We start from the raw sequence: 24563 nt of genomic DNA on the forward strand, positions 1-24563 counted from the left end.
CAACTTGCCTTCTCTGCCCCTTCTCCCTGCATTTGTTCTTCTCAGCAATCCTCCCAATTCCTGTGGTAATAAACAATAAGGTCGTCTCCTTACTTAATGTTGACACGCCTCATGCATGACTGTATCTGATCTCAATTCTTTTTCTCTCCCTTTCCTTTCTTAGAGTAACCAGCACTGGAAAACCAGTCAAGAAACTGGAAAATATACTTGGGAGGAAAATGTGGGGAGATAAAGACCTTGTGTTCTTCTTCTTTTTTTTTTTTTTTAATTTTTTTTTAAAGATTTTATTTATTTATTTGACAGAGAGAAATCACAAGTAGATGGAGAGGCAGGCTGAGAGAGAGAGAGGGAAGCAGGCTCTCTGCTGAGCAGAGAGCCCGATGTGGGACTCGATCCCAGGACTCTGAGATCATGACCTGAGCCGAAGGCAGCGGCTTAACCCACTGAGCCACCCAGGCGCCCCGACCTTGTGTTCTTCTTAAGGGTGGGGAGGCACCTAGCCTTTGCCTTTTCAGCAGGAAGTGTTCACAGGCTTATAAGTATTAATAGTTTTTTAAAAAATTATTAATCAGAACTTGACTTGCTTCTTTGCCTGTATGGTATCTTCTTAAAAGTCAAAAGCACAGGAATTATTAGTCCTAGGAAAGTAGCTGTGACCTTGGATCTTTCTGTGCTGTCCCAAACCACCTAGAAATCACAATCAAAATATGTGCTACAGGGGCGCCTCGGTGGCTCAGTGGGTTAAAGCCGCTGCCTTCGGCTCAAGTCATGATCCCAAGGGTTCTGGGATCGGAGCCCTGCATTGGGCTCTCTGCTCTGCAGGGTGCCTGCTTCCCTTCCTCTCTCTCTCTGCCTGCTTCTCTGCCTACTTGTGATCTCTCTCTGTCAAATAAATAAATAAAAATCTTTTTAAAAAATGTGCTACATTTAAGGCGATCACAATTAAGAGACGATGATTTTAGTTCAGTCTGAAATCCTGAGAAACTTTTCCAGAATACTGTAAACCCGGATTTGAAGCATAACAGAGCATTAAAAGACCTGATTACTTCTAAAGTTTCAAGCAGCAATTATGGAAGTTTCAAGCCTGCCCACCAAACCAAGTAGAAAGTGTAGTGTAGCTGCTTACACACACACCTAATTGGAGGTTGAAAAATTTGTTTTGTAATTGAGGTAGTTAAAGCACTGAGAGGTTCCTCTCTAGATTCAAGCTCATGGTTTGTTTGGGGTTTTTTTTTTCAAGATTTTATTTATTTGAGAGAGAGAGCAAGTAAGCATGGGGACGAGGAGAGGCAGAGGGACAAGCAGACTCCCTGCTGAGTGCAGAGCCTCATGAGGGGCTCGATCCCAGAACCCTGAGATCCTGACCTGAGCCGGAGGCAGGTACCTAACAGACTGACCCTCCCAGCTACCCCTCAAACTCATGGATTAATATATTATCTCCATCCTTTTTATTCACCACTTACACTCACATTCTGTGTATGTGTATATACATGTGTGTGCGCACACGTGTGCACAGGCATGCATATTGTTAAAAAAGCACGTTAAGTCAGGTTGTTCAGATTTAATGACTCTGTGGTCTGTTATCATTTGAACACATCACATCTGTTTCATTGAGTCTGCTGTTCCTAGACAGTCTAGGACATCCAGCCTCCCAATTAGAATATTTAATCAAAGTCTTCTGCACCCTAAACCCTCACAAAACAGCTGTGATGACATAACAGAAAAGATACGTATTAGTCCAGTCAGTGACAAACCATTGGTCTTTAGGGTCAAAAGATCTCTACAACCAGATCAAGAGCAGATGGAGGAAAGGGCAGAATAGGGGAACTGATATTGTCTGAACCCAACTTTTCTGAGCCCCTCCTTTCCAGACGGCCTGAAGCTCCCTTTCCTTATGTGCAGATTAAATCTACTTGTGCAAGACCAAACATTTAAAAAAAAAAAAAAAAAAACCCAGGAAGGAGGAAAAATTATAGTAATGCATGTAGAGAAGATGAGGATTGTGTACTGAAACTCTGTGACCCGATAAAGACATGGGCAAAATACCCTGGAGGCAGTAACCCATGAACACTCTGGCTTGCAGGGACATGAAGATTTAGCCAGAATGCTGTCCATGGGGGCAGCTGGCACCCCCAGCCCCTCGGCTGAACTTCCACCACATTCTTGTGAGGGTCACAGAATCTTCTAGAATCAGCAAATCCTCCTCTTCTCAGTCCCTACAAAAGCAGAAACAGCTGCGGGGAGGTGAGGAAGTTGTAAATCTCTGAGCTAATTCTTTGTAACTAGATAGGCTCAGAGTTTCCCAATCAGATCCTCCGCTGTAAGAAAGCCAGGGTTTTTTCTTAATGCAAATTCAGCACCGAGGAAAAGCTAGCAAAATCATTTACTCACAATCCCAGACCAAGCTGAGACAGACAGGTTAAGGCAGGGTCAAATGCAAGAGGCCCATGGAAACCCTATCCAGGCCAAAAGCAGGTTACTCAGGAAATCCACAGGATTGACATGGTGCTCGGGGCCCTCTACATACATACTACATACTTATAGGTATGTTTTGTCCAGACTGACCAGGCCGTACCTAGCCCCAGCTAGGTACCTGTTCCAGAATGGAAGAATCTGTGGACAACAGGGAACAATCGGTCACTATTTCAAACTTCCTGGTTCCTCTCCGGCCCTGATTTATGTCCCCAGAAAATTGGGGCAGCGGTGGACCAGACTCAGATTATGAGATGGGGCATAAACAGCCGGTCCTTGTGAGTATTTAGAAATAACTGAACTCCCTTTGGAGTCACATTAACTCCTGGTTCTGTGCTAGGAGTGTAATACTAAAACAGAAAGTCTTATTTTAAAATATTCTCACCACCTCCCCAACTTTGGCACCTCCCAGTCTTCATCTGTCCCCTGTCTTCCCTCACAAATGCACCATCCGAGTATTACTGGGACATTTTCGGGATCTCTAGGGCCCAAGGACAACGTGGCTTTCATGGCATTTGGCAGAAAATCCCATCCCACATTAAAGACTCTTCCAGTTCAACACAGTGAAGAAAAAATTATAATGTTAAGAGAGGGGGCAGCAGAAACCAGTCTGTCCCTTCCCCCACTAGAGGCACAGAGATTTCGGGAGTCCTCGAAAAGGGCATTCATCTCTTGCCAGAAGGCCACCAGCTCCCACCGGTGGGGAGGCGCGTGATGGCTTGCTTCTCCTCGGGACTGAAATGCAAGATGGTCAGGATGGCCGTGAGGGTCTGCTGGCGGCCCAGGCTGTCAGGCAAGGTCAGGAAGCGGTAGATGATGTTTTTGAGGTACTCCAGGTTGGCTCCCTCCCTACTCTGATCCCTGATGTTCTTCTCAATGTGGCTCTGCAGGGCGGCTACCTGCTCTCGGTGCCGCTCCCCGTCCTCCAGCAGCCGGTCCTGCAGCTGCCGAACCTCCCCCTCCAGCCTGTGCTTCTGCTTCCGTAGCGACGCGATCTCCACCTCCTTGCGGGCCAGCTGCTCGGCGTACAGGAAGAACGTGGGCTCGTTGGCCGCGGCCAGCTGCAGCGCCTGGGTCAGGCTGTCCGGGGCCGACACGTCGGCCGGGTCCCCGGGCCCCCCGCCGCCCACCGGGCTCCGGCGACCCGGCAGCCCCGAGGACAAGGCCACGGAGCGCAGCTGCTCCAGCTCCAAGTCCTTCTCGGCCAGCACAGCCAGGGCCCGGTCCCGCTGCTTGTGCAGCTCCTCTTCTAGGCGCAGCGCACGCTCCCTGAAGTCCAGCTGGCTCTGCTCCAGCTCCTGGCGGTGCGTGTGCTGCAGCCGGGCCAGCTCCTGCTTCCAGTCCTCGGCCTCCTGCCCGTGCTGGCGCTCGAGCTCCTCGCAGGACAGCCGCAGGGAGATGTACTTCTCCTTCAGCTCGGCGAGCTGTTCCTGGGCCTCCTCCAGCTCCTTGGCCAGATTGCCGTCCTTGGTGTTCTTGCTCTTGAGGACCACCTGGGCCCTCATCTTGTACCTCTCGAACTCCTCCTTCAGCTGCTTCAGCTCCTGTTGGTAGTAGAGTGCCGAAGCCTTCTCCCCGTCGGCAGCCTCCGAGCCGGCCATTATCTCCAGGTCACAGAGCTTCTCCACGTCCAGGGTCACCTGGCTTTTCCTGGCCGCCACCTGCAGCAGCCTCTTCAGCTGCTCCATCTTATCCTTCAGGACGTTGACATCCAGACTGGACTCCTCGCCATGGCTGTCCAGCGGGGAGCGGCTGGAGGCGGCGAGCGCCAGCGTCTTGTTCTCCAGGTCCAGCTGCAGGATGCGCTCCTTTAGCTTCTGGATAGCCAGCTGGTCCTTCTGCTTGGCTTTCTCATAGGTGCCCAGCAGCTCGGACAGCTCAGAGATTTGATTCTCCAGGGCCGCCACCCTCTGCTCTTCCACCTGAGATTGCTGGCGTAGCTGATCTTCCGCAAGGGCTGTCTGTAAGGCAAGGGGACAGATGGAAATGCGTCCAGAAAAGCCACAAAGGCCTAGAGCAAACTGAGAGAGCAAGAGAGGGGAGCAATGGGTCACAGGACTCAGATGGCTTGTTTTGAGAAGGGTCACTGGGGCTTTTCCTGTTGCTTTGGAAACTAACGAACCTTCCTATAACCTGGTGGGGTTCTGCTCCCAGAGATACATCACAGCAAACAATATTAAGAACCTCCGCGTATCTACTGTTGTTCTGCTCTAGTGTCTCCTGTCTCCTGTCATACACAAGGCTCACACGAGAACTGCGTTATCTTTGTTTGTCATCTGTTGCCCCAAATCCCAGTAAGAAATCACAGGACATTCTTTTCCTCTCCCAATATTCCTGGAAGTTCAAAACTCAGTTGGATTGCTCTCCATGCTGAAAGGAGCACTGTAAAATAGCACACCTTTCCAGAACAGGTTAACTGACTAGAAGCAATTATAAGAGGTTGCTTCTGAGACTTCTTTTTGCACCACCTCCTCCTCCCCGCAGCCACCCTACCTACAGGCGTATACCACTCCCTGTGTAAAGCATCTGCCTAGAGGCAGACACACTCCTTTCACTGCATAGCTGAAACTATACTGCCCCACAGAGCACAGCTGCTAAGATGCCAAGGCCAGAAGTTCAGAGGTGTCTTGTCCCAAACCAGCCTATACTGAGGAAGTCCACAACCTGTTGGAAGCACATTCTGTGGATACTGTCAACAGCACACCGCACCGACTTCCCAGGACTCACAGTGCAACCTCCTGAATAGCATCAACAATGGACACGGCAGCCACTTAGTTCTAATTACCAAAGGAGACAAAACCCTGATATTTCCCACTTTAGGCTAAATGACTAACATTTGAAGGAGATGACAGTAATTACCTTCCTCATTTCCTGCTGCAGCTGAGCCTGGAAATGGCTCTTCAGGCAGGCAGCCTCTTCCTGAAGCTCCCGCAGCCGAGGGTCGGGCCGATTCTTCTCATCCCGAAGAGCCTGCAGCTCACCTTTCAAGTCCTCCACCTCACGGGTCAGCTGCTTGGTCTGCAGCTCAAACCCTTCCATCTGACCAGCTGCATAAGCCCGTCCTGCCAGGGCTTCTCTGGTCTCTTCCAGCCGAAGCTCCAAGTCCTGGCGCTGGGTCCTCTCCTCCTGCAGCAGTTTCTGGAGCTCACGAAGCATCAAGGCATGGTCACTTTGCTCTTGGGCCCGATCATGCTGCTGGGTGATAAGTCGGGCTTTGGTTTCTGCTATCTGCTCCTGCAGCCCCTTCAATTCTCCCTCCAGACGGCCCCGCTCCTCTTCTGCCTTTTTACTGGTATCCTCTAAGTCCTGTTTCATCTTCTTCTTGTCAGCCAGGTAAGAAGCTTCCATGCGAGACTTCTCCTGGGTGACTGTAGCCAAAGAGCTGGTCAAAGTAGCCAACTGAGTCTTCAGCTGGTGCAGTCGTTTGTCCACTTCCCCACCCCCAGATGGTCCATCCCCACTGCTACTACTAACGCCACTCTCCGACCCGCTGGCTTCTTCGGACTTTGGAGGTGGGGGTCCACGAGCCGGCCTGTCATCCTCTACCCCAAATTCACCCTTGGTGCTGGTGAGACTTGCCGCAGTATCCAAGCTGGTGGCGGTCCCAGTGCTATCCTCGCTGTGAGTGGAACATCGGTCATCCACAGAGTCAGGAAAAGAGAGGCCTGGAGGCTGGACACCTGTGAGGCCCACATCTGCCTCATGGGATACCGACAGCACCTTAATGCTGGCCTCTAGAGCCTCCTTCTCTTTCAGGAGGCTTTTATAGGCGCGGACCACATCCTTAAGACGTGCCTGGTACTGGAGGAGCTGCTTCTTCTGCGTCTCAATGGTCTCCAGCAGGTCCTTCTTGCTCGGTCCGCCCCCGAAATTCATGCCAAACTTCTCCATGTTCAGAACGGGTTGCTCGACGTCGGCCAGAAGAGGGTCGCGAAGACCTTGGCGGGGGCAGTGAACGACGGGGAGATAACTGTTCCCGAAGGCGCTCCTCCAAGCTGTCGGAGACCGGATGCCGGACGCGGGGCAGCCTGCAGAAGCGCCTGCCGGGTCCTAGGCACCGAGAGCCGCGGCCAGTCCTATCCTAAAGGGGCGACGCCGCCACAAGAGAAGCACGCGGCCAGGAATCGCCTGTACTGTCCCAGAAACTGCTTCGCACTCGCCCGGGCCACAGCAGGCCCCACCGGCCCTCGGCCCACGGTCGGCCACGGGTTTAAATCCAGCGTACCCCCATCACGACTTTCTAAGTACAGCAGCCGGAGAACGGCGCTTCCGGGTCCCCTGGAAGTGACGACAGCGCGACGCAACAGGCTCCGCCCCCAGCGGGCGCGCGGTAGGCGGAGCTACTTCGGCGGGTGGGTGGGAGGTGGCCTGTTCTGAACCCAGCTAGGCTACGAACGCAGGGCAAGCAAAGTCGAGTACTCTGGAGTGTTCATGTTTTCGTGACGGCGCCCGAGCTTACCTTCGGGCTACGAGGAGCGAGGGTCGGGGGGCAACGCCGCACTGAGTCCTTCTCAAACACCCGGATGAGCGACGCTTCCCCACATTTGGGGCTCAGTATCTCTGTCCCTGAAGATCAACAAGTCAGACTCCCATTTAGACTACGAAACTGTAACCCTTGATAGGACAGTTTTGGCACCTGTTCGGTGTACAGTATAATAATTATTAGCACCCTTCCTGAGTTCTGCTGAGTTGATTCAACAAATATATGTGGAAGGCACCCTACGGCCATGACCTCCATCTTACGTGCCAGCTGTACTCCAGGACCGTCACAAGAGTTTTGTTATTTACCCCTTGCAGCTATTCTGCTCAGTGGGTGGAAACGCGAGACATGGGTTACATAACGTGCTCAAGGTCACACAACTAGGAATCCTATCTATATCTGTCTACCTCTCAACATATCAAGTCCTGTTCCAGGTGATCACGACGAAGAGACAAGGCCCTGCCCTCAAGGAGCTCCTATCTAGTGAGAAAGCAGAGATAAAAACACAAGTCCTGCTCTCACACCAGCATGTATGGGTATATTCAAAATGCTACAGAAGTTAAGAGGAGGGAGGCCTGTCTAGGGGAAGCAGAAAAGGTTCAGGGAAAATACCTGGGGATCTGAAGCATAAGTAGCAATTATCCATCTAACTAAAGATGAGGGAAACAAGCATTCTGGGCAGAAGGAAAAGATTGCTGGGACTCCTAGGGCATCAGAGAGCCTGGCTCACCCGGGGAAGCACTGAGAATCACCTCATAGCCATAGCTTATGGTATGTCAAGGAGGTTGGCAACAGATGGGCCAGGCACAATAGGTGGAGACACAAATTAAGGCATTTAGACTTTATCTTGGGCGCTAAGAAGACACTAAAAGATTTTAATCTTGGGTGGCATCATCCAGACTTAAATGAGCAAGAGCTCAAGGAGCTCAAGGAACAGAAGACTGGTAAGGAGGCTATTTCTGTCTTGAGGAAGAGATGGTAGTGAAACAGAGCAAGGACAGCAGGGATGGACAACAGGGATTGGCTCTTTTAATTAAAGATGTGGAACTGACCTGACTTCCTCACTACTAGTTCTGTTAATATACTGAGACTCTTAAACGCACTCTTCAACCTTGTAAAAAGCCTTCTTAAGAATGCAAGTCTGTGGCTGAAGAGTCAAGGAAAGTCATGGACTCACTCATACCCTGTGCCCAAAGCTGTTCTCTTTGCAGACTTTTCAGGTCAGGACAGGGAAGAGCCTGGAGGTCTGTTCATATAATTTGTCGTTCAAATAATATCTGTGGCCCAGATAAAATCCAGCTGCACTATGCAAAGCATTTAGATATACTGTTTCTCCTTTTGTAGAAAATAACAGGTTGTGAGGATCATTGAAGCTAAGCCCTCCAAAAAAGGGGGTAAAAGGCAGAACTGAGATTTGATTGAGACGTGGACCAACGGTACATGGTAGGCATTCAATCTTTGTTGAATGAGTGAATGAATGAAGGTTCTCTGATTCTCAGCTCATCTCACAATGTCCAGTCCATAAGCAATTGATCCTACAAGCCTACTGGCATGTAGGTTTCAAATCGCTTGACTTTGCTCCACTGAGCCGCCTATTAGATCATCCAAACCAAGTACTGTATTTGTTAAGCATTTATTAGGTGCCTGGCACTGACTCAGTCTCTATCGTAGAAGAAATTTAAATACCTGTCTTGCTTAGTGGGAAAATTACTTGTGAAGCACTTTTGTCGAGGGCGACAAGAGTTTCATCAATTCCTGGATTGGAGGACATTAAAAAATCCGGGTTCCCAGGTCTGTGGCAAAGTGAAGCGGCTTCAGAAAGGCTGCCTCGGTCAGCTGAAGGACATTGAGTCCGGGGCCCTTCCTGGCAAGGGCCTGTTTCTCCTGTATGCAGGAGTAGATTCTGCTGACTGCGAAACCAAGAAAGCCAGCTAGCGCTGGGGCACTTTCTTTTCCCACCTCCCGCACACTCCTCTCGGGATTCTACGGTCCCTTGAACCACCTGCAACGCTCAAAGCCCCTCTCTGGGCGCTGAGGGGGTCAAAGAGAAGACTAAGACGGGAGCACAGAGCTTCCGCTCCCCTAGGACGGCGGTGCATACAGTGGGTGATGCTAGTTCGCAAGAGCTAAACCTGAGAGCAGGGTGGACTGGCCGCGACGAACCAAAACCCAGGGGCTGGCCACTTAAGCTACGGGTCGGGGGCCGTTGTGAAGCACTGTAGACTCTCCTCGGCCCCGCTTGGGCTGCCGGTGAAGCAGCCACAGACCTGGCAGCGTTCCAGAAACCGGGAAAGACCGAGACCTCAATCCTCTTTAAAACCGGCGCGGGACGCCGCGAGGCTGCAGAGACTCTCCAAGCTTCAGATTTCGCCAGAGCCGGAGCCTGGGGGCGGGGAAGGGGCGGGGAGGGGGCGGGGCCCGGTCGGGGGCGGGCCCGCGATGACGTAGGGCGGGCCGGGACGCGCGGAGGCGGTGGCGGAGCCTCCTCCTCCTGCTGCTGCGCCCCATCCCCCAGCGGCCGGCCGGTTCCAGCCCGCACCCCGCGTCCGTGCCCGCACCCCCTCCCCCGGGCCCCGCCATGGGCCTCACCGTGTCCGCGCTCTTTTCGCGGATCTTCGGGAAGAAGCAGATGAGGATCCTCATGGGTGAGGCAGATCTAGCGCGCGGCCCGGACCGGAGCGCCGGCCCCCGCGCAGCCCTCCCGCCCCCGCGTCCCTCCGAGCCCAGCTCAGCCGGGTCTCTGACCTGGAGTCACCTGCCTCCTAACCCCCCGGGGGTCACTGCTCTCGGGCTGGTCGCGGTCTGCAGTGCCGATCCCCGGGCCTGAGCCCGGGAGCTGCGGGCCTGGGTGGGGTGAAGCTCCCTCCTCCCCAGCCCGGCTGGGAAAAAGGGAGGATTCCGCCCTTGGAGACGACTTTTAAAAGGAGCGCAGCCCTCCTCCTATGCCCTTTCCCCCCTAGCCATCTCCCGCCTCTCGCCCGCTTTGGGGCACGAGTTGGTGCTCACCACCCAGACTGCTCTTAAGGCCTCGAAGGTAGAGAACGGAGCGCACCTGCAGGCGCTTGGGCTCTCCGCCCCCGTCTCCATCGGCTGTCCTGGCTTCTCCCCTTTCCTGGTCTCTAGAGGGCTCCCTCGCTCCCGTCTCCATCCCTGTGCCCCTCTCCTTGCAGTTGGCTTGGATGCAGCCGGCAAGACCACAATCTTGTACAAACTGAAGTTGGGGGAGATTGTCACCACCATCCCCACCATAGGTGAGTTCTGAGGCGAGGCTGGGAGGAGCGGGAGGCTGGCAGCAGGCCTTCCCAGGGTTTGCTACCCATTCTGCCTGAGGCCCTTATCTCTGTGCAGGGAGCTGACCCTGACACCAGACACTGCTACCTGAGAAGTGGGTCACAGTTACCTTTAGTTGCTGCATGGTGCTGAGGCAGGTGTATGTGACCTAGCTGGGCCTGGTCTGTAGACTGACTGTTCTCTGGGGTTCTCTTCCCATGGGACTTGATCATTGCCTTCTGGTTTTATGTCCCCAGTGAATCCACCTAGATTTAGAGAGTTCCTTTCTTTCAGGACTTGGTTCTCATATTTTTTTTTTCCAATTATCTCCAGGCTTCAATGTGGAAACAGTGGAATACAAGAACATTTGTTTCACAGTCTGGGACGTGGGAGGCCAGGACAAGATTCGGCCTCTGTGGCGGCACTACTTCCAGAACACTCAGGTGGGGTGGGGCTCTCCAACCCCAGGAGAGAAGGTGTTAGGGCTACGACTGAGATGTTGGCCTAGGCCTGTCTCACAAGCCAGGGGGAAAAAAACCTTCACCTCCCATCTATCCACAGTTGTAGCCTTACCTCTCCTCATCCTTCAGGAATGCCTTTAGTTTTCTGAGACTTAGCTACCTTAGCTTCTGAGAAGCAGAACTCTGGGGCCATGCTGCCTCATTTATTTGTTTATTTATTTTTAAAGTCAGCTTTTTCTTCCAACGTGGGACTTGAACTCACAGTTCTGACTGAGGCAGTCAGGCGCACTCATGCTGCCTCATTTAGCTCTCGTCTGGTCTTTCCCTGGTCCCTTGTGCTTCTTCTAACTACACTGCTTGCCTGAGGGCAGAGGCTGTATCCTTCACATGGTGTCTCCGGTTGGTGCCACCGTGTTTGCAGAAGCTTAGTGAAAAGTTTTAAGATGAGAAGGTTTAGACACAAAGATGGGAAAAAGAAAGAGCCAGACTAGGGTATGTCCCAGCTGGGAGTGATGGCTTGTCCGTTCTTCCTTCCCTCCCAGGGCCTCATCTTCGTAGTGGACAGTAATGACCGAGAGAGGGTCCAGGAATCTGCTGACGAGCTCCAGAAGATGGTGAGCACCAAGAGCCCTGGGAATGGAGTCCCCGTTCAGAGACAGAGCTCTGAGATCTCTGAGCTGGGGTGAAAGTCAGGAAATGTCTCACAGGCCTTGACTGTGTTTCTCTGTGTGGACGCAGTCGCAAGGCATACCTCACTGTGTTTTAACTGGAGTCAGGTCAAAAAGCCCAAGATTGACTTTTTCCTTGAATCCTCACGTCTTCACATCCGAGGTGTTGGTGGGGAAAGGGGAATTATGTGTGGTGGAGAGAAACATCCTCTTAACATTCTTGTTTTTCCATTGAGAAACGTTGCCATTTTGACTAGGGCAAGTCATTTGAAAAAGGCTCTTTTTGGATTTAAGGCCAGATGGCTGCAAGCTGACTTAGGAAGCTTGTGTTCAGCTCAGACTACACGATATTACATTTTCCCCACAAATATGTTAGAAGGCAGAAAGGGAGGTTTCCCTGCCCAGCGGGAAGGGGAGGCCTGGAGACTCTGCCAGGACGCCGGCCTCCATCCCCTTCACCCGTCTCAGCTGCAGGAGGACGAGCTGCGGGATGCCGTGCTGCTGGTGTTTGCCAACAAGCAGGACATGCCCAACGCCATGCCCGTGAGCGAGCTCACCGACAAGCTGGGCCTGCAGCACTTGCGGAGCCGCACGGTGAGGGTCCCGCATGGCCCAGGGTGCCACGGGGGGGTGGGGGGGTAGGACGTGAAGGCGTCCCCTCATCTTCCTTGCTGCTGAGCTCTCTTTCCTTCTCCCCACAGTGGTACGTCCAGGCCACCTGTGCCACCCAAGGCACAGGCCTGTATGATGGGCTCGACTGGCTGTCCCACGAGCTGTCCAAGCGCTAACCCACCAGGGGCCGGCCCCTGCTGCCCAGAAGCTCCCGCGTGCACCGGGGACGGCCAGATTCCCGGACTCCTCAGGCAGTGCCCTTCCCTCCCACTCCTCTCCCACAGACACGGGCCTCCGCTCTGGCTCCTACCTGCATGTTCTCTCTGTCGTTGGAGCCTGGAGCCTCACTGTCTGGGCCGAAGGGGTCCACTCTCCTGCCTGCTGGGACCTGTGGAAGGGGGACTTCTCCAGGGCTAAGGCCCCTTCTTCCAGAGGAGGAGCAGGGATCTGGGTTTACTTTCTTTTTTTTCCATTTCGGGAGTCCCCTTGGGGCCAGGTGGGGAGGGAAGGTGAGGGCTCTGGTGGTGCTATGATGTGGCACTGGACATTGAGTAATAAATTTGCTGTGGTTTGTACATGGTGTTGTCTGTAGCCTAGAAGTGAGGGGGCTGGGTTGTTGGATACAAAGGGACAATGCGATAGGAAGGAAGCTCAGAGCCCTGGAGACTACAGAGCGACCCCCTCCCCACCGCATGCACACACCGGCTCCCTTCATCCAGCTCAGCTTCGCCCTCCTTATTCTTGAGGCTACAAGCACTCCCCAATTCCAGGGGGCCTTTGCTGAGGGTATCTACTTTCATGATTCTGTAAATCTCTTATATCCTGGGCCTTTCCATCTCCTAGCTACTTAGAATAGTGGTTCTTAAAGATTACTGTGAACATTAAAATTGGGGGGCAGTATTTATTAACAATAGCACCCCGAAGGGCACTTCAGAAAATATGACTCATTAAGACTGATCTGAAGCCCAAGAATATGCATCTTAGAAATTACACAGGTGATTCTGTCACTACTACTCTGTTAGCCTTATTCTATGAAACACCATAGGGTTCTTCTAATCCTTGGGGATTAAAGTTCCGCACCGTGTGAGGCAACTCTTTCTACCTAAAAGACACCTCTGGCCCTGTACCACCTCGCCCCCACAGCAGGAAGGGGAAAGTATGTGCATGGAACCAGGAGTGTAGGTGGTTCTCCAGGTGTGGTTCACTCTGCCCGTTCTTCGAATCCCTGCAAAGCTTAAACAAAACCTGCCCTTGCCACCGTTATTTCTTCTTGCCGTTCTCCTTTCATGGTGGTCAGTTTCTCCAGCTACTGGCCTGATTTTCTCCAGGAGCTTTGTAGGAAGTGAGTCCCAGAAGCTGTTGGCCAACAGGGACCCTTTGAGGGGAAGGGCTGGGATCCTTAGGAACAGTGAGGCAGGGGATTATGAGGAAGATGCCCAGGGCTCTCCCTACCTAGGACATTTCCCTTCCCCTGTTCTGAGCCAACCCTTCCTGATGAAAATGAGTCATTTGATCCTTGCTGGTTATTTATCTAGGGTTTTCTCACACCCCCTGAAAAGCATCTTCTGAGACATTTTGGCTTCATTCTCTCAAGGGCTGTAAAAGTTAATAAATTTTTCCTGGATATCTTGAACTCGAAATACACTTGAGTCCCAAGGGAGCCAAGCAGACCTCACTTCGTGAGGAGGAAAGAGGTTGGTTTTTATCCTGTGATTAAAGCGAGAAACAAGCAAAGAATGGAAGACACTTGCCTGTAGTCACAGGTTATCACTGGCCCAGGTTGGTGTTCTGATTCCCAGTCTTAGCTCAGCTCTGTTGGTGCCTGGAGTTGCACAGGGAGCTTGACGCCAGAGGCCCTAGACCCACTTCCTCTGGGCTGCGGATTGACCATGGCCGGGCCAGTGCCCTTTCCCCACTATGGATAAGAGGCAGCCCTCACAGTCACAATGCTCCCGGGTCACAGAGGCGCTGGGCCCTAGGCCAGCCTCTGCCTGAGAAATTCCCTCTGGGAACGTCTTCTGGTGGGTACTACAGGCCTGATTCCAGGCCCTATGGCCTGTGGAACTGCACCACTGGGGGGAAGGCTGGGCCGGACAGAGTCATCACCTGTGGTGCCGGCCCCATGGAGGAGGTGGAGTGGACTCGAAGACCCAAGCCTGAGGAGCTAAGGGTTGGGCTCATCAGCTGGGCAGGATCCTACCTCACTTTTGAGGCATATAAGAACACGGTCACTGCTACTGCAAAGGGCTTGGGCCGGAGACAGGTAACCAGATAAACCTGTACGGGAGTCCTCTTTCCTAGTGGCCAAGCTCTGGTGTGTGTGTGCGTGTGTGTGTGTGTGTGGTGGCTGAGGTACACTCGCTATCATTTTCCTAGCCTTTGCCATTACCAGCCCAAGACCCTCCTACCCCAGGCTTTTGCTCACAGGTCTCGATCCTTCCCTCTCCCCCTTTCTCAACCTGTTCCGAGAGGCAAAGCCTCAGCCCTTGCTGCCTTGCCTTCTCTGGCTGCTTTCTTCCCTCCACCCCAACACCAGGTGGCTGTGTCATCACAAAGAGGAGAGGTGAAGAGCCCAGGCTGGAAGGCAGGACTGTGGGCCTCCAGCGTGCCAGGGGCTGTGGTGGGTTTGGGGGGGGGTGGGTAGCGGAGCGCAGTGCAGTTAGGGATGGACTGATTCTTTTCGGTTATGGGTTGTGGTTTGGGAATCCTTATCCCTGGAGCCTGGGCCTGCCCACCCCAATGTAAGAGGTCTTGACTTTCTCCTGCCCTGCTGGGGAGGTGGGCTCTGGGGAGGGGAGTGTTAGTTAACATGCTCTCCAGGGGCAACAGTGAGGAAGAGAGAAGTCAAACTTAAACCAAAACACTTCTTAGAAAATTAGGCATTGAAGGAAGCCACCAAGTAACAGAGAAGGAGTTTTACCTTCAGTGAGCTGGGAGAGGCAGGTCCTTAGAACTTTTCTTGGGATCTTGAGAAGCGCCCTGATTCCAGTAGGAGAGGTCTCCTGAAATCTTTTGATCAGTTGGATGAGAGGGTGGAAAAGCTGGCAGTCTCTGTGGAGGCCGATGTGGAGGGGAAGGTGGTTGGTCGCCATGAAGGTCCTAGGGTGATGCCAGGCGTGATGGCATTGGACACCCTGGCCTGGTCATTCGGCAATACTGATCTCCTGCCTCTCCCTCCCACCGCCTCCAGACCTGGGAGATCTTGGTGAGCAATGAGCATGACGCACAGGCGGTGGTCCGACTACGAGGCTTGCAAGGCCTTTACCTCCTGTGCGAGGCAGACGGCAGTCTATGCTACGGCCGGCCCAGGACCAGCCACCACGGGTGCTTCCTCCTGCGTTTCCACCGCAATGGCAAGTGGACCCTCCAGTGCATAATTAGTGGCCGTTACCTGGAGTCTGACGGTGAAGATGTGTTTTGCAACTCCAGGGTCCTCTCAGCCTACCACATGTGGACCCCCCGTCCGGCCCTGCACGTCCACGTGATCCTCTACAGCCCTGTGAACCACTGCTATGCCCGGGCTGACCCCACTATGGGCCGTGTCTGGGTAGATGCGCCCGTTCCCTGCCTGGAGGAATGTGGCTTCCTGTTGCATTTCCAAGATGGATGCTACCACCTGGAGACCTCAACACACTTCTTCTTGTCCCACGTAGACCGGCTGGTCCCCCAACCCTCAGCACAGACGGCTTTTCACATGCAGGTGCGGCCGGGAGGGCTCGTGGCCCTGAGCGACGGAGAAGGAGGCATGCTGTACCCGCAGGGCACACGCCTGCTTCTGGGCCTGGGCTCCAATCCCCACAGGGGTGAGGAGTGGTTCGTCCTACAGCGATGTCCCACCTGGGTCAGCCTCAGGTCCAAGACTCGGAAGTTCCTCTCCATCATCTATGGCAAGTGCTGGGTCTAGGACAGCTGTGGAGGGAGGGAGAGCTGGCTCCTGGAAAGAGAAAAATGTATTGGAGAGCAGCAGATATTTTGGAAGCTGCTGATAAGGAGGATCCTAGGGTCCCAACAGGATCTCTTAGACCATGGAGTAGGGTGATAAGGCAGGGACAGGGACTTCAGGGAATAGCTTGGGTCTTCTCCAGGCTCCTGTGGTCTGCAGAAGGTGGTAAAGGCTGACGAGGGGAACCAGAGGGAACCCAGACAGAAGGTGTGGAGGAGGGGCTAAGACTGAGGTTGAAACCAGACTCTGGCTCCTTCTGACATGATCTTTCTCTGCAGATGTTGAGGTATGCGCTGCCTCTGAGCACATAACCCCAATGTCCTTGTTCCAGTTTGAATGTGACGATGAGAGCCCCAGCTTGCAGCTTCGTGCAGCCAATGGCTGCTACCTAGCCCAGGTGAGACCTTGGCCTTCTGAGCAAGGGAATCCTTCATTTCTGAGCTCTCCCATTCTAGACATACTTTCTCCTTCTTCAAGGCAGGTGACCAGAGGCTGAGGTGGAGGACGGTGGAGACAAGGGTGGAGACCCTGGTCAATTTTTAACCAATGGGCCCAATTTCATTCAATGGGGCCTCTTTGAAAAAAAAGAAGAAAGAGGGGCACCTGGGTGGCTCAGTGGGTTAGGCCGCTGCCTTCGGCTCAGGTCGTGATCTCAGGGTCCTGGGATCGAGTCCCGCATTGGGCTCTCTGCTTCTCTCTCTCTGCCTGCCTCTCTGTCTCCTTGTGATCTCTGTCTGTCAAATAAATAAATAAATAAATCTAAAAAAAAAAAAAGAAAGAAAGAAAAACCAATTTTACGGTGGCACAATTTATATACAATCAACTGCACTCGTTTCAATGTGCAATTCAAGAAGTTTTGACAAATGTATACACTCGTGCATGTATATGCACATCTATACACCCAATCACAAGTTAAAGATTATTCACATCACTACATAAATTCCCTCTTGCCCCTTTGTAGTCAGTCCCCCTTTCCTCTTGCCCTCTCCTCCACCCGTTACTGTTCTGTCGCTGCCGATTAGTCGCCTACTCTAGAATTTCCCATGAATGGAATCACACCATGGCACCCTGTGTATTCTTCCTTTCATCAGCATAATATTTTTGAGATTCATGATCCATGTATCTGTAGTTTATCCTCTGTTATTACTGAGCCGTTTCCCATACTACTACTCATCAACACACACATGATTTATTTATCCATTTACTTGTTGATGAACACTTGAGTCCTCTCCAGTTTGGGCTATTGTGAATAAAGTTGCGGGGCACCTGGGTGGTTCAGCCGGTTAAGCCTCTGCCTTCAGCTCAGGTCATGATCCCAGGATGCTGGGATGGAGCCCCATGTCAGGCTCCCTGCTCATAGTAAATAAATAAAATCTTTTAAAAAGTAGAGTTGCAAGGAACATTTGCATTCGAGTTTTTTTGTGGGTCTGTACTTTCAGTAATCTTAGGGGTAGAAATACTGTGTCACATGATAAATGTGTGTTTATATTTTTATTTTTTAATTTTTTTAAGATTGCCTTTATTTCCTTGAGAGAGCAAGCTAGAGAAAAAGAGAGAGAGAGAGAGAGAGATCAGGCACAAGCAGGGGTGTGGGGGGAAGGGTGGAGTGAAAGGGAAAAACAGACTCCTCGCTGAACAGGGAGCCCAACGCAGGACTCGATCCCAGGACCCTGGGATCATGACCTGAGCCAAAGGCATACATTTAACCAACTGGGCCACCCAGGTGCCCCATGTTTATATTTTTAAGAAAATGTTAAATAGTTTTCTAAAGTGAGTATTCTATTTTACATTCTTGCCAGCAATGTATGAGTTCTAACTGTTCCACTTCCTCATCAACACTTGATATTGTCTGTATTTTTTATTTTAGCCACTCTAATGGAAGTGCAGTGACATCTTAGTGTGCCTTTAATTTGCATGTCTCTTGTAATTAGTAACATTGAGTATCTTTTCATGGGCTTATTGGCCATATGTATATCTTCTCTGTGAGGTGTCTGTTCAAATCTTTTGCCCACTGGGTTTTCTTATGATCAAGTCATAAGTATTCTTTCTTATGTTCTAAAGTCAAGAGTTCTTTCTGTGTTCTAAAGGCAAGTTCTTTGCCAAATACAGGTATTGTGTTTCCTCGGAACCTGTGGCTTGCCTTTTCATTTGCTTAATAGTGTCTTTTGAGCAGCAAGTTTTTTATTTTGATGAAGTCCAGTTTCTCCACTCTGCACACGATTAGTGATTTTTTGGTTCCAATAAATCTTTGCCTGCCCCAATGTTGCAAAGACTTTCTCCTAGGTTTTCTTGTAGATGTTTTATGGTTTTGCTTTCATTTTTATGTCTTTGATCCATTTGAAAATTATTTTGGTATCTGGGCTGAGGTTTATTTCTCTCCATGTGGTTATCCAGGTCCTTTTTTGATAATGGACTCTGGGATATAGCCAAGACTGGGGAAGAGGGGGGAGCTGAGACCACAATATGTTTTCCAAAAAGGATGTGAAAACAGGGCACCTGGGGGGCTCAGTTAGTTAAACATCTGCCTTTGGTTCAGGTCATGATCCCAGGATCCCGGGATAGAGCCCCTCATCAGGATCCCTAGGGAGCCTGCTTCTCCCTCTCCCACTCCCCCTGCTTTTGTGCATGCTCTCTCTCTCTCTCTCTCTCTGTCAACTAAATAAATAAAATCTTGAAAGAAAGAAAGAAAGAAAAAAAGAAAGAAAGAAAGAAAAGAAAGGATGTGAAAGCATAAAGCACATGCCCTGGGAGAATGAAGAAAGTCTGCGTGTGGGATGTAGGAATAAAAACGATGGGAAGAAAGCTGAGATTTTGTCCTTGTTTCTCTTGTCTGCTCCCTGTAATCTCTTCAGAGGCGCCACAGAACAGTGGTGGCTAATGGGCACCCCATGGAGCCTGATACCTTCTTCCGAGTGCACTGGAATTGTGGCAAGATCATCCTGCAGTCTCCCAATGGACGCTTCTTGGGCATCATAGACAATGGCCTGCTGATGGCCAATGCCACCATCCCAGGTGAGGAGAGAGGCCCTCCTGCCAGGTTATCCCAAGTCAGTGATGCTTTCAGAGGGAGCTGGGCTGTAATAGAAAGAGCACTGGAGCTGGGGTCTGTGTATTTGCTGAATCACTGAATTTGCTGAATGACAATGAATTTTTGTCATTACTTGGGCAAACACATCTTTGAGCCCCAGTTCCATTGGCTCCCTTCCCAAGGGGGGTGCTTTCCAGTCCACCTGCCTCCCAGGAGTCTTGTGAAGATTAAATAGATTCACCACCCTCTCAAAGGAAGGAAGGATATTAAAACCTCTTGGGCTCTACACCCTATTAAGTGTTTTGACAGACATTTCATAAGTACCCAGCCCAAGATCTGGCACCTAGTAGGTGTTCAGTAATTGTTTAAATGTTGATAACCTGCAATTAAGTGTCCCTCCTCCTGGAAAGCATCTGGAAGCAGCTCATCCAGATAACTCCTCTCTGTTTCTTCCAGGCCCCAATGAGGAATTTGGGATTCGATTAGCTAACCGGCCCTTCCTTGTACTGCGAGGTCGTTATGGGTACGTGGGCACGTCCTCAGAGCATGACCTCATGAAGTGCAATATGGACCAGCCCGACTGCATCCACCTGCTGCCTTGCCGCCAGGGCATCTACCACTTCCAGGGTGAGGAGCTTCTCTTCTCCGTGAACTTCTCCTGGGTTCACGGTCTTGTCCTGCCTTAGCCCCAACTCGGACTCCAATGTCTTCTGCTCAGAGCCTACTCAGCAGAAAAGGAAAAATGGAGTTTCTCTTTGTTTTCACACGTCAAGGCCCCCCGAGTGGGTTGGTAGACCCAAACCCAGCCCTCCCACGTTTCCACAGATGGACCTGCCTACATAGGCAGTGGGGAAGTCAGAGGGGCTGGCGTACTTGCCGGGAGCCTCCTCTAGCCATCCAGTGGGAGGACTTCATCCTTCACCCTTCCCTCCCCAGCACAGGGTGGATCCTTCTGGTCAATAACATCCTTCGGCACCTTTCGTCCTTGGGGGAAGTTTGCTCTCAACTTCTGTATAGAGCTTCACGGGAGCAACCTGCTCACGGTGCTGGCACCCAATGGCTTCTATATGCGATCCGACCGAAGCGGCACCCTGTTGGCGGACAGCGAAGAGATTACCAAAGAGTGTATTTGGGAGTTTTAGGTAAGATCAAGTGGGTCAGGACTAGGAGGTAGAGGAGAAGGAGCTGAGGAGCAAGGAAAGAAGGGAAGTGGGTGAGCATGAGACCAAAACACACCCGTGGACTGACTTCTGTCCCACAACCGGATCAGCTCCAGACATTTATTCCAAATCCAGACTCTCCTCTCAGGGCTTCTGGAGACTGACTTGCTAGACAAAGAAGGGGAAATCAGATCTAGGTTTCTGACGATGAGACCACATTGACGTGTGTGCCAGCAAGCTTGAGGGGGACAGAATCAGATGTATCTCTCTGTGTTAAGATGCAGAGCTTTGCCCTACTCTTAGGGAAGATGGGTAACTTTGAGGGTATGCCTTCTAAACTATGCACTTTCTATCCCCACACCCCTGGATCCCTGGTGTGCTGATGGCTTCCAGATATTCATCTGCATCTCTGACCCTTCTCCAGAGCGCTAACCTCCTCTCTTTCCAACTTTCTGATTGACAACTGACTTGACTTTGTCCTGCCATCCTCTCAAAATCAGCCTCATCCCTCTCCCTTCTGCAGATGATTCTTCCGGTCCTTCCCCATGGCCATCTAGAGCGTTGCTATCCTCCCAGATGCTCTGGATCGAGATCTCAGCACCATCTCGCCTTCCTCCCTTTCATTCCCTTTACCAAACCCTGAAAACTCTTGGGTACTTCCATAACCATGACTTGAGCACTTGCTCCTTCTTAACTACCTTTGCTACCGTGTGAATCCAGGCTTTTCACCCAAAGCCTGCACTGTGATGAGGGCTCCCCAGCAGCACTCACTGCCTCCAGATCCGTCCACCCCATCATCTCTTCTCCATGCCAAGTTTGCTTTCCTAAATCATTCCCTGTTCCCAGGTCTTCAGGACACCTCACTGCTCTTTGCCCTGTTTCCTCAGAGCTGACCTCACTTCCCTGGCTTGGAAGGGCATGAGGATGTTGTGGGAAGAAGAGCTTTGGTTTTAGTATCACATAGACCTGGAACCTTGGGGAAATTGTTTTAACATTTCTAGGCCTTGGTTTCCCTATCTGTAAAATGGGAATAATAGCTACTTCACAGGATGGTATGAAGGTTAAGTAGCCATATGGATCTAGATATGGACCCCCACTATATATATTCACTCCTTTCTTGCATTTTCTACTGATTTCTTTTCTTTCTTCTTCTTCTTTTTTTTTAAGAGTTTATTTATTTATTTATTTGACAGACAGAGATCACAAGTAGGCAGAGAGGCAGGCAGAGAGAGAGAGAGGAAGGAAGCAGGCTCCCCACTGAGCAGAGAGCCCGATGCATGGCCCGATCCCAGGACCCTGGGATCATGACCTGAGCCGAAGGCAGAGGCTTTAAGCCACTGACCCACCCAGGCACCCCTCTACTGGTTTTCTAAACAAACCCTTTGCTAGGGCCAAAGTGGAAAAAAATCAAATGAAATTCCACCAGGCTTCTTTTCTTATCTGTTTCATAAAGGGTTTCAATGGAACTAAATTTTGCAGGCTCCTTCCAGGCCATGACATTCCAGTAGACAATGTATCATAGTGGTTAATAGCTCATTCTTAGACATTGAACTGGGTTCTCATTGGATTTTTATCAGTTAAACTTGTTTGACCCTGGAAAAATGAACCTCTCAAATCCTGTTCCTGGCCAATAAAAGGGGAATATAGTATATATCTTGTAGGATTTTGTTGTGTTATGAGAAATAATGATTATAAAATGTATAGTAAGCAGCCTGGAATCTAGTGCAGGGTCCTTTATCAGAAACCTTCCCCAATCCAGTTGAATTCTTAATAAATCTTATCTGTTGACTATAGTATCCCTTTGAATTCTGATGCTATCTTTTATACCATTAATCTGATTAAAAATAATTTTTACTGCCAGGGCGCCTGGGTGGCTCAGTGGGTTAAGCCGCTGCCTTCGGCTCAGGTCATGATCTCAGGGTCCTGGGATCGAGTCCCGCATCGGGCTCTCTGCTCGGCAGGGGGCCTGCTTCCTCCTCTCTCTCTCCGCCTGCCTCTCTGCCTACTTGTGATCTCTCTCTGTCAAATAAATAAATAAATAAAATCTTTAAAAAATAATAATAATTTTTACTGCCTTTGCCTATAAACTAGTTTCACATACATCAAATACACATAAACATACAACTTCACATTCATCAAGCATGGGACAAAACAGGACAGTCAGTCGCCTAAGTGTCTGACTCTTGATCTCAGCTCAGGTCTTCATCTCAGGATTGTGAGTTTGAGCCCTGTGTTGAGCTCCATGATGGGTGTGGAGCCTACTTTAAAAAAGAAAAGAAAAGAAAAATAATAATGGGACAAATCATTTTATTCTCTCTTTTCCCAGTTGATCTTACCAGATTTTTCCAGCAAATCAGCAAATCATTGACTCAAGGTTTCTGTTTCCTCTTCCCTTTCCAGGTCAATGGGATGCCACCTATGGAAATCCAAATCCTCCAGGAGAAACTACTGCACTAAACACAACAGGAACCCCAGAGTCAAGATCCATGAGAATATCTGTTACACAACTTTCCCTACCCAGTTTAGCAAAACACCTGTTTTGAGCAACAATACACAAAAGGCCACCCCCAAGACCCCTTGTGTGCATCTGACTCAGTACAGAATAAGGGTCTGGAGGTGGGTGGAGTCCAAGGCCCCAAGCCCCCTGCAAGTTCAATCCGGAAGAGGCAAGACCAGATGGTAACCAATGCTTCCACTGATCTTCCCCCATCCCCACAGGACCACTAGAATTTTTCCAGTAATCATGTGAGAAGCCAGTTTTGCCCTGAAGGATGCAGAATCCAGAAATGATTAGATGTCCTTTGGGTTTTGAAAGAATGAGGGATTATGAGTCCTATGGGCACAGGGTAATGATCGTGACACATCTTATGCATCGATAGCCTGAAATATACCAATCATCTCACCTTTGATCTTGTCAGTTGGGCAAGACAGGTACTTTCCCTGTCATCGCCCACCTTTTACAGGAGTTGAAGTGAGGGTCCCATGACTGGGAGCTCTGACTCAATTCTTCAATTAGGGGATTATAATGTCCACTACTCTTTCCATCAAAACCGAGCTTCCACAATGAACATCATTCTTGTACTGTCTTTATAACTTTGGCCTTCATCTATCAATCATCTGTTCTATCAATGTCTTCATTGACATAAACTTTTAAGTAATTTTATTTAGAAAGGAATATTTTAGAGGTGCCTGGGTGGCTCAGATGGTTAAGTGTCTGCCTTTGGCTCAGTCATGATCCCAGGATCCTGGGATCAAGCCCCACATCCATCTCCCTGCTCAGTAGGAAGCCTGCTTCTCCTTCTGCCTGCCCATCCCCCTGCTTATGATCTCTCTCTCTGTGTCAAATAAATAATAAAATATTTAAAAATAAAAAAGGACTATTTTAATCACTATCACAAAATAGGAGACTCACTTGCCGTAAATAGAAAGGGACCTTAAAAATAAATACAATGAAAACTAAGTGCTGTTATCAAATCCTAGTTAGATTTCCCTCCCCTGCCCAAACCTCAAAACCAGAGGTTCTCTTTCCCTCTGTTATAAAAAAGGTTAACAGTTGTTACAGAGGACCAAAATGAAAGCTTTCTCTTCAGTGCAATGAGATTTGAAAGGAAGTCAAAAGGGGAATAATATTCTCATTTCTGACTAAATATTATTTAAAGCAGTGTCTACATGCCTCCTGAAATGTCCTCAAATACCAACAGTGATGTCTGACCCCCACTTCGGGAAAATTGCACCGTACTATAATGGGTGCCTGGGTTTTCAATATGTTAAGAAAAGAAGCTAAAACCACAACATGGGAGAGGTTCCATTTGCATAGAGGAAAATGACCTCGGGTTTTTGTAAGTATGTTTCTCCTCAAGAGATAGAAAATAATTCTTTTATTTTTTTAGAAGATTTTACTTATTTATTTGACAGAGAGAGAGACAGCAAGAGACAGCAAGAGCAGGGGGAGTGGGAGAGGGAGGAACAGGTTTCCTGCTGAGCAGGGAGCCTGATGGAGGTCTCCATCCCAGAACCCCGGGATCACGACCCAAGCCAAAGGCAGATGCCGAACAACTGAGCCACCCAAGCACCCCAAGAGATAGGAAAGAGTTTTGTAAAAATTTTAATCTAACAAGCAAAGCTTTAGAACACTAGAGCCCAGGGTATCCCTTTCCTAGAGAACATTAAGAATAGACCAGAGATATGAGTTGAAATACAGTACACTCTTCAGAGAGACTGGACGTTGGGGTCATTTAATGCAGAATCTTTTCCTCAGCATTCCATAAATGCATATACAAACTTAGATGCACGAGCATTCATTTGCACGGAGATACACACACACACACACACACTCCACATAGTCTGTTACCCCCATTCCCCACAAGTGGCCATCCACCCTCCACTTGAATGTGCCCGGCAATGGGGCTTCAGTGGGCAGCTGCCTTCATTGCCAACCTCAGTCCTACAGCTGAGTGAATGGCTTGTTC

At 50.4% G+C, this 24563-nt stretch overlaps 3 protein-coding genes across 5 annotated transcripts; 2 read left to right on the top strand and 1 right to left on the bottom strand.

Annotated features, from left to right (window-relative positions):
- Positions 1 to 1546: 1546 nt before the first annotated feature.
- On the bottom strand, positions 1547 to 6765 carry GCC1 (GRIP and coiled-coil domain containing 1). Its single transcript, XM_004741838.3, has 2 exons — positions 5332 to 6765; positions 1547 to 4433 (listed from the first exon to the last, which is right to left on the bottom strand). Exons 1-2 carry the CDS (start codon positions 6361 to 6363, stop codon positions 3138 to 3140), a joined length of 2328 nt encoding a protein of 775 aa, XP_004741895.1. The 5' UTR covers positions 6364 to 6765; the 3' UTR covers positions 1547 to 3137.
- Positions 6766 to 9387: 2622 nt separating this feature from the next.
- ARF5 (ADP ribosylation factor 5) lies at positions 9388 to 12538 on the top strand. Its single transcript, XM_004741839.3, has 6 exons — positions 9388 to 9597; positions 10123 to 10203; positions 10556 to 10665; positions 11226 to 11297; positions 11820 to 11945; positions 12053 to 12538. The coding sequence occupies exons 1-6, from the start codon at positions 9531 to 9533 to the stop codon at positions 12137 to 12139; spliced, it is 543 nt and encodes a 180-aa protein (XP_004741896.1). The 5' UTR covers positions 9388 to 9530; the 3' UTR covers positions 12140 to 12538.
- A 1368-nt stretch (positions 12539 to 13906) lies between these two features.
- FSCN3 (fascin actin-bundling protein 3) lies at positions 13907 to 22665 on the top strand. Of its 3 annotated transcripts, none has more exons than XM_045062954.1 (7): positions 13907 to 14226; positions 15154 to 15850; positions 16185 to 16303; positions 18759 to 18918; positions 19391 to 19561; positions 19871 to 20076; positions 22495 to 22665. In XM_045062954.1, the coding sequence occupies exons 1-6, from the start codon at positions 14086 to 14088 to the stop codon at positions 20074 to 20076; spliced, it is 1494 nt and encodes a 497-aa protein (XP_044918889.1). In that variant the 5' UTR covers positions 13907 to 14085; the 3' UTR covers positions 22495 to 22665. The 3 variants fall into 3 exon arrangements, with proteins under 3 accessions (XP_044918889.1, XP_004741897.1, XP_012906190.1); XM_004741840.3 differs by having other exon boundaries at positions 13908 to 14226; positions 19876 to 20076; XM_013050736.2 differs by lacking the exon at positions 13907 to 14226 and adding an exon at positions 14529 to 14583 and having other exon boundaries at positions 19876 to 20076.
- The last annotated feature ends 1898 nt before the right edge of the window (positions 22666 to 24563 follow it).

This window comes from Mustela putorius, unplaced genomic scaffold (genome assembly GCF_011764305.1).
Source record: "Mustela putorius furo isolate JIRA1106 unplaced genomic scaffold, ASM1176430v1.1 tig00003845_pilon_pilon_pilon, whole genome shotgun sequence".
In the NCBI taxonomy this organism is placed as follows: Eukaryota; Metazoa; Chordata; class Mammalia; order Carnivora; family Mustelidae; genus Mustela; species Mustela putorius.

Bases quoted from the DNA above. Each gene is read 5' to 3' on its own strand.
- GCC1 (XM_004741838.3), bottom strand. From the start codon at position 6,363: ATGGAGAAGTTTGGCATGAATTTCGGGGGCGGACCGAGCAAGAAGGAC. The intron at 4,434-5,331 runs GTAATTACTGTC...CTTGCCTTACAG, and splicing joins TGCAGCAGGAAATGAGGAAG to ACAGCCCTTGCGGAAGATCA.
- ARF5 (XM_004741839.3), top strand. From the start codon at position 9,531: ATGGGCCTCACCGTGTCCGCGCTCTTTTCGCGGATCTTCGGGAAGAAG. The intron at 10,204-10,555 runs GTGAGTTCTGAG...AATTATCTCCAG, and splicing joins CACCACCATCCCCACCATAG to GCTTCAATGTGGAAACAGTG. The intron at 11,298-11,819 runs GTGAGCACCAAG...CACCCGTCTCAG, and splicing joins CTGACGAGCTCCAGAAGATG to CTGCAGGAGGACGAGCTGCG.
- FSCN3 (XM_004741840.3), top strand. From the start codon at position 14,086: ATGGAGGAGGTGGAGTGGACTCGAAGACCCAAGCCTGAGGAGCTAAGG. The intron at 15,851-16,184 runs GCAAGTGCTGGG...CTTTCTCTGCAG, and splicing joins GTTCCTCTCCATCATCTATG to ATGTTGAGGTATGCGCTGCC. The intron at 16,304-18,758 runs GTGAGACCTTGG...TAATCTCTTCAG, and splicing joins ATGGCTGCTACCTAGCCCAG to AGGCGCCACAGAACAGTGGT.